The sequence below is a fragment of the Triticum dicoccoides genome, chromosome 3B (genome assembly GCF_002162155.2).
Source record: "Triticum dicoccoides isolate Atlit2015 ecotype Zavitan chromosome 3B, WEW_v2.0, whole genome shotgun sequence".
Taxonomy (NCBI): Eukaryota; Viridiplantae; Streptophyta; class Magnoliopsida; order Poales; family Poaceae; genus Triticum; species Triticum dicoccoides.
Genome location: NC_041385.1, coordinates 53,147,219 through 53,155,427, shown reverse-complemented (window position 1 = coordinate 53,155,427; position 8,209 = coordinate 53,147,219). Strand labels below are relative to the sequence as shown.

The following is an 8,209-nucleotide window of genomic DNA, read 5'->3' as shown; positions in this document are numbered from 1 at the left end:
CAACACCTCCACGTCATCTGCGGGCGGAGGAGTAGTGGCTGTCGGAAGCGAATTGATCTCCGAATCGCTCAGGGACCCGGAGGAAGACACTTCGGGGTGAGCCCTGGTCGGACTGCACATATGTTCGGCGTTAAACAAAAGCTATAGAGTGAAGTTAGGATGGAGTGCGGACACTTACGATCGCACTGGCAGCTGCCTAAGGGGCAGCCACCCCTCCTCACTGTGGGCGGCCGTGGCGGAGTAGTCCGGAAGGGACACCTTCTCCTTCTTGGACGCCCCAGCCTCCCCCTCCGGGGCGGCTTTTCTCTTCTTCTCCTCCCAGTGCGGAGAGGTGGAATTTCTTCTTGATTCCCCCCGCCTCCGTGGGAGGAATCTGTCTCATCGTCATCAGACGACAGGGGTATGACGACCTTACGCCGAGGCCTTTTCCGGCCCCCTGGTCCACCTCCCCGGGTCCCTCATCCTTTTTGGATGGGGCGTATTCTTCTTCTTCCTCCTCTCCCTCATGGGAGGAGTGTGCCTCGTCGTCTTCGGACGAGGCTTCTGGCATAACCTTACGCCGGAGACCCTTTCGGGTCCTCGGGGCCTTCTTTTCGGCCTTCTTCTCCGGCACCTTGTACGGTGCCGGGAGCAGCATCTCCGTCAGGATAGCATCAGCTGGGCCTTCTGGTAGCAGAGCCGGACAGTAAACCTGCTCCGCTGTCTCCACATAATCCTGAAGCAAATATGCATAACTACTTAAAGCTCTTCCATGGATATATTGGGAAGAACCGAATCCGGTGGTAGTCTGAGAACTCACCTGACTAGGAGCCCGCGCGGTGTGAAGCCCGCGGTCCTCGGATGTGGGAGGAGGTACTTCGGAGGCCTTGAACAACACCTTCCATGCACCTTTGTGCGTCATGTAGTAGAGCTTCCGGAGTGTCTGGTGTTCGGCCGGGACGAACTCCCACAGATTAAATACCCGCCTTTGGCATGGTAGAATCCAGCGAACGAGCATAACCTGGATCACATTAACAAGCTTGATGTTCTTGTTCTTCATGCTCTTGATGCAGGTCTGGAGTCCGATCAGCTCCGTAGATTCTCCCCAGGACAGGCCCTTCCTTTCCCAGGAGGTGAGCCACATGGGGGCTCCAGATCTGAATTCGGGGGCCGCCGCCTAGTTGGCGCCGCGCAGCTCGGTGATGTAGAACCACCCCGATTGCCATTCTTTTACGGTCTCCGCAAAGGAGCCGTCCAGCCAGGTGACATTGGGCATCTTGCCCACCATGGCTCCTCCGCACTCTGCTTGTTGGCCGCTAACAATCTTCGGCTTCACGCAGAAGGTTTGCAGCCACAGGCCAAAGTGAGGCCGGATGCGGAGGAAGGCCTCGCATACGACGATGAACGCTGAGATGTCGAGGACGAAATTTTGTGCTAGATCATGGAAATCTAGCCCGTAGTAAAACATAAGCCCGCGGACGAAGGGATGAAGTGGAAATCCCAGTCCACGCACAAAGTGGGCAACAAACACGACCCTCTCGTGGGGTCCTGGGGTCGGAATGACCTGCCCGGCGTTCGGTAGCCGGTGCGCTATGTCTGCGGCCAAGTATCCGGCCGCCCGAAGATTTGTGACATGCTTCTCCTTGATGGTGGAAGCCACCCACTTGCCTCCTGCTCCGGACATGTTTAGCTGTGTAGAAAAGACTTGGGCTTGGGCGCTGGAGCTCGAGGGGGCAAGAGTGGGCAAGGGAGAAAGGAGGCGTGGGTAAAAATGAGGAAATCTTATCCCTTTATAGAGGCGACGAAAGCGGTGAGCCTCCCCACTTGCCCGTTGGGAATCGCTTGCTTCCCAAGCGCCACGATTGATGGCGTGGTGGGATTACCCATACCCGTATTGATGAGAATCCTGTGATAAGGGGACACGATCTCTGCTTTGACAAGACGTGTCAAAGAAACCGCCTCGTAATATGCGCTATAGCTGGTTGTGGGAAAACGGTTCGAATGATGATCCGCCCGTAATAACATGTCACGTCATCAGAAAAAGTTGTCAGCAGATTGCGTTTGTGAAATATCATTCTCTCTACGGTGGCATGTGAAGACCATTTTGTGGATCCGGACACGATTCAAGTGTTCGATAATTACTTCGGCGTATTCGGAGAAGGAACCCGCCTTGCAATGCCGAAGACAATACCGCACGCCGGACTCATTGTCATTGAAGCCTGGTTCAGGGGCTACTGAGGGAGTCCTGGATTAGGGGGTATCCGGACAGCCGGACTGTGTACAACGTCCGGACTATTGAAGCGTGAAGATACAAGACTCAAGACTTCGGCCCGTGTCCGGATGGGACTCTCCTTTGCATGGAAGGAAAGCTTGGCGATCCGGATATTGTGTTTCCTTCCTTGTAACCGACTCCATGTAAACCCTAGCCCTCTCCGGTGTCCATATAAACCGGAGAGGTTGGTCCTTAGAAGGCTGATCACAATTACAATCATACCATCATAGGCTAGCTCTTAGGGTTTAGCCTCTACAATCTCGTGGTAGATCTACTCTTGTACTACCCATATCATCAATATTAATCAAACAGGAAGTAAGGTTTTACCTCCATCGAGAGGGCCCAAACCTGGGTAAACATCTGTGTCCCTTGCTTCCTGTTACCATCAGCCTTGACGCACAGATCGGGACCCCCTACCCGAGATCCGCCGGTTTTGACACTGACAATGGCCTCATGCTCCTTCTTCGCGGGAAGGAGTGTCGGCTCGGTATTAGGCTCGACGAGATGGGAGGAGGGAGGAGAAGGGACAGGACTGCCCTCATTGATGACGAGGGCGCCGCCGCGGGTGTGCCGCCCGAGCGGCGTATCCTGCAGCTCCGGCTTGACGGGGAGGAGCGCCGGCGACCCGGAGGAACGGGAGCCCGACGAGGACGACGACGTCGTCTCCATCCGCCTCGGCGTCCAGGAACTGTCGCGGTGGCCGAAGCCATTGGCCTCTGCTCTCTCGCCGGGGTAGCGCTCGACCATGGTCAGGGTTCGAGAGACGAGGAGAGAGAGGGCATCGGCGGTGAAGAAGAGAGCATGACAGCGAGAGAGAGGCTGTAGACTGTGCGGCCAGCGGCGAGGAAGGGGCGGCTTTTATAGCGGCGAGTGGGCGGCGAGCGGGCGGCAGTAGTGTGGACGCATGGCGGGGAGGGGCGGGACGCACGGCGGTGCGCCTTCACTGCGCCGCCCGTGAATCAATGAAAGGCTGACCGGCGGCAGCCTTCGCATTGATTCCTGCGGGAAAACGAGGCGATGAGGACGACGAAGATTCTCGGCGACGCGCAGCCGCTGACTAGGCGGGTCCACAAGGCTTTCGCGAAAAACGTTTTCCTTGACGCCCTCGGGCGTACCCTAGCACGTCGGGTTCTGCGTGGGTCCACCGACGGCAATTTTGGCCCTAACCGTGGCGCGATCGTCCACGAACATAGAGTTTGCGGGCACTTTTATGGATACCGCAGGCAGCCCACGACCAGGGGAGGGCAGTGGCGGCCCAGGCCAGGACCCATTGCCCTCCTTCTAACGTCACTGTATAAAATTAACTGATGTGATCAAGTCTCCTGCGCTTGCGGCGAGGCTCTGACTCAACATTCTAGCTTGTAGAAATAAAACACAAGTACTTTCTGAATCTGTGTTCCTGGCTTCCTGCTGCAGCCTACTGATCTTTCTGCATATAATGCAACAAGTACTCCTACTGCATGTTCAGAGTGTTTTGGGTGTTTTTTCTGAACCTGTGTTGTTGCTGCAGTCTATATACTGCGGCAGACCAATATACATCCGTATATAGTCCATTTTGAAATCTCTAAAAATAGTTATATTTAAGAAAGGAGGGAGTAGTACTGTACCTCCAGAGAGACCAAATTGAACTGTCACTGGAGCAGATTTAATAACTCATTGCTGATGATTAGCATACCCCTTGAATTACTGGATATGGTTTTAAATCATCTCCTTTGTTTCGTTCTGTAGGTAAGTTTAACAAATGCCAACTTGGAAGGGGCACTTGTGGCAGGCATCAATTTCTTTCAAAGGCTGTAGACAAATGGTCCTCTGTTTCGTTCTGTGGGTCAATTTGTTGCCATACTTGGATAGTGTCAGCCTGTCAGGCATACTTGTTGACTACAATGGAAACCAAATAAACTCCCAACATCAGGTATTAATCAGTAAATTATTTATTTGATTGCTGATATTGATGCCAGGAAATGCTATTCATTTTTCCTTCTTCACTATCTAGGCTGGTGCAGTAACACCGTAAACGTGTGGATTTATAAATATGGGCCCCTTACATACACGCTATGTGACAAATACCAACTATACATAGACTTGCTTGTTCAGCTAGCTCATACTTCTTAAATACACGCTATGTGATAAAAGCCAATTATACAACAACTTGTCTATTCAGTTAGCATTGAGATATGCATCCCTGATTCCATGTAGCATAGCAGCCACTCATGCATGGTGATGCGTTCACCCGGAGATGCCTTGGTGCAGCGAAGGCCAATGTTTAGAATAGGTAGCAGAACATTTACACTTGTTTCCTTCAATACTACTGGAGTTTCCTCCGATTCCTGTAGCAGCTGGGGATCGACAATCTCCAATACACTATCAGGAAAGCTAATCTCTGTAAACTTCACGATATTCAGTCCATCCGTAAACATGTCATCAGTTGGCCTTCTTCGAATGAATATCTCGAGGAGAACGACACCAAAGCTGTAAACATCCGCGGCGGTTGAAACTTGACCACCCCCTGCATATTCTACACATCAGTGAATACAAAAGGAGTTAATTTTGCTTTCATTGGTTTACATAGATGTAGAAGAAAAAGTGGTGACAAAGAGTCAATTACCTGGAGCAGCGTATCCAATTGTTCCCATTACTGCAACCGAAGAAGAACTTGAGTTACACTGAGATGATGAAGTCGAACCAACTTTGAATCTTGCCAGGCCAAAGTCTCCAACATGAGCTGTCATATTCTCATCCAAAAGAATGTTGCTAGGCTTTAGATCACAATGAACCATTATGCCTTGGTTGTTGTGGTGTAGGTACTCCAGTGCATCTGCTACATCCACCAAAATGCTTATCCTTTCAGCCATTGTGATAAGGTACAAATTAGAAGAGCCCTCATGGTCTTGAGTTGAATATAGTAGTTTATGTAAGTCTCCTCGTGGCATGAACACATACACTAGGGCCTTGAAATCGTTACCATCAGAATCAATGCTGGAGCAAGCGGTTAAGATAGGTAGCAAATTACGGTGCCGCACATTTCTCAATGCATTACATTCTGCAATGAAGCTTTTTTGTGCTCCTCTTGTCTCTAGGTTGAAGACCTTTATAGCAACCTCATTTTCTTCTTCAGCTAGTTTTCCTTGGTAGACATAACTATATCTCCCTCTTCCAATTAAGTTGGATATTGAGAATCCCTCTGTTGCTCTTGCCAGATCGTTGAAAGAAACTTTGGGAAATTTTGTAGCAAATGATGGTGACGATATGGATTTGCCTTGGTGTTTTCCTCTCCAGAAAATTAATCCAAATATGACCATAGCAAGTGACACCATACTAGCTATTGGGATGACTACTTTCAACACTAAGTATTCCTTGTGCCTAGTTGAATTTGAAGGCATAAAAGAACATGTTAGCATGTGCAACTCCAATGCCCCACTGCAAAGCCCCTGATTTCCATAAATCCGCACAACAGTTGCATTCTTGAAGATCCCTTTTGTTGGAACCTCACCATGAAGATGGTTGAATGACAAATCAAGTTTCTCCAGAACTTGTAGGTTGCCAAGAGATGCTGGTATTGACCCAGTTAAGTTATTGGAAGAAAAATTCAAAACATTGAGGCTGCTTATCTTGCCCAATGAAGTGGGAATGCTTCCGCTGAAAATATTTGAGTCTAACTCAATGTCTTCCAAACTTTCACAATCACCCAAAGTGTTTGGAACATCTCCAGATAGCTTATTTGACGAAACTCGAAAAAATATGAGTTGTTTGGCATTGCCAATCTCGATAGGGAGTTGTCCACCAAGGTTGTTGAATGAAAAATCAATTCCAATAACTGATGGGATTGCAAAGATCTCCACTGGAACTCGGCTATCAAGATTGTTCTTGGAAATGTCCAAATATCGACACGTTTACTTTGATGAGATGGTCTTCCCGTTTCAGCAGCAGGCACCCCTCGTCGTCTCGTCACCGCCGGCCACCGCCGGCCCATCGACGACCTCGTCAGGTGGACGAGCACGCCTGGTTCGTGGACCGCCTCCGGGCTTTGGCGGTCCACGGGCCCTACTGCCGGCGCCCTCCACGGTCGGCCCTGCCGTTGCGGCCGGCGCCCCGCCTTCACCCGCCGCCCCCGCCTCAGGCGCCGCGGGGTCGGGCGCCTCCTCCGCCGCCCCGACGCCGGCCGCCTCGCCGGCCTCGCCGCCGGCCGCCTCGCCGGCTCTATCGCCGGCCGCGACGCCGGTTGTGACGCCGGCCTCCTCGCCGGCTCTATCGCCGGCCGCGACGCCGGCCGCGACGCCGGCTGTGACGCCGGCCGCCTCGCCGGCCGCCTCGCCGGCACCGGTGGCCCCGTCCGGTCCTGTCACCCGTGCTCGCGCCGGTATTCACTGCCCGAGCCTCCGCTACTCGCGTGACCAGTACGTCCTCGCCGCCTCTGCCGCGGAGCCATCACCCATTCCTGCGTCTGCCCGCGCCGCCCTCCGTGATCCTCACTGGCTTGCGGCGATGCAGGAAGAGTTCGACGCTCTCCAACGGAACCGCACCTGGACTCTGGTTCCCCGGCCTCCTCGCGCCAACGTCATCACCGGCAAGTGGGTCTTCCGTCATAAGACCCGCTCAGACGGTTCACTTGAGCGCTACAAGGCTCGCTGGGTGGTCCGCGGTTTCTGCCAGCGCGCTGGAGTTGATTTCACGGAGACGTTCGCCCTGGTTGTCAAACCGGGCACGATCCGCACTGTCCTCCAGCTCGCCGTTTCTCGCGGCTGGCCCGTTCACCAGATGGATGTCTCCAACGCCTTCCTCCATGGCCATCTTGAGGAGCAGGTGTTTTGTGAGCAACCCACCGGTTTCGTCGACGCCTCCTTCCCCGGCCATGTGTGCCTGCTATCGCGCTCTCTTTACGGGCTCAAGCAGGCACCCCGTGCCTGGTACCAGCGGATCGCTGGGTTTCTTCAGACACTGGGCTTCAGCGTCACTCGCTCGGACGCCTCACTGTTTGTCTATCGCCACGGTGACACGACTGCATATTTGTTGCTTTACGTCGACGACATCATCCTGGCAGCCTCCTCCGCAGCCGTTCTTCAGCAGATTACTCTCCGGCTGCGTGACGAGTTCGCTATCAAGGACCTGGGTGCTCTCCATTATTTCCTTGGCATTGAGGTCGTTCGGCGTCCGGACGGTTTCTTTCTTCATCAACAGAAGTATGCCCATGAGCTTCTTGAGCGTGCTGGCATGCTCAACTGCCATCCGGTTGCTACTCCTGTTGACACGAATGCCAAGGTCTCTGCTCTTGCGGGTTCGCCTGCGTCGGATGCTCCGTTCTACCGGTCTATTGTCGGCGCCCTACAGTACTTGACTCTCACCAGACCGGATCTTCAGTATGCTGTCCAGCAGGTGTGTCTCCACATGCACGCCCCTCGTGACTCTCACTGGACTCTCGTGAAGCAGATCCTTCGCTACATCCGCGGCACGATGTCCCTTGGGTTGACACTCACGGCGTCCACTTCTCTGGAGATGGTGGCTTACTCCGATGCAGACTGGGCCGGCTGCCCCGACACTCGTCGGTCCACCTCTGGCTACTGCGTCTACCTCGGTCCTTCCCCCGTCTCGTGGTCGTCCAAGCGACAACCCACAGTTTCGCGCTCTAGCGCGGAGGCTGAGTACCGAGCTGTGGCCAACGCTGTCGCCGAGTGCACCTGGCTTCGACAGTTACTTCAGGAGCTACATCACGATGTCTCCCAGGCTACGGTTGTCTACTGCGACAACGTCTCTGCGGTGTACCTCTCCGCCAACCCCGTTCATCATCGCCGGACGAAACACATCGAGCTGGACATTCATTTTGTGCGCGAGCAGGTGGCTCTTGGACGCATGCGGGTTCTCCATGTGCCGACTGCTCAGCAGTTCGCTGATGTGATGACGAAGGGACTGCCGACTTCCACCTTTGAGGAGTTTCGTTCCAGTCTCTGCGTCACTGGCGCCGCT

General features: G+C 53.5%; 1 protein-coding gene across 1 annotated transcript; it reads right to left on the bottom strand.

Moving 5' to 3' along the window:
• Window positions 1-4,255: 4,255 nt before the first annotated feature.
• Window positions 4,256-6,684, bottom strand: LOC119279243 (receptor kinase-like protein Xa21). The gene is made up of 4 exons (XM_037560557.1): window positions 6,681-6,684; window positions 6,424-6,587; window positions 4,857-6,114; window positions 4,256-4,766 (listed from the first exon to the last, which is right to left on the bottom strand). The coding sequence occupies exons 1-4, from the start codon at window positions 6,682-6,684 to the stop codon at window positions 4,405-4,407; spliced, it is 1,788 nt and encodes a 595-aa protein (XP_037416454.1). The 3' UTR covers window positions 4,256-4,404.
• Window positions 6,685-8,209: the final 1,525 nt, after the last annotated feature.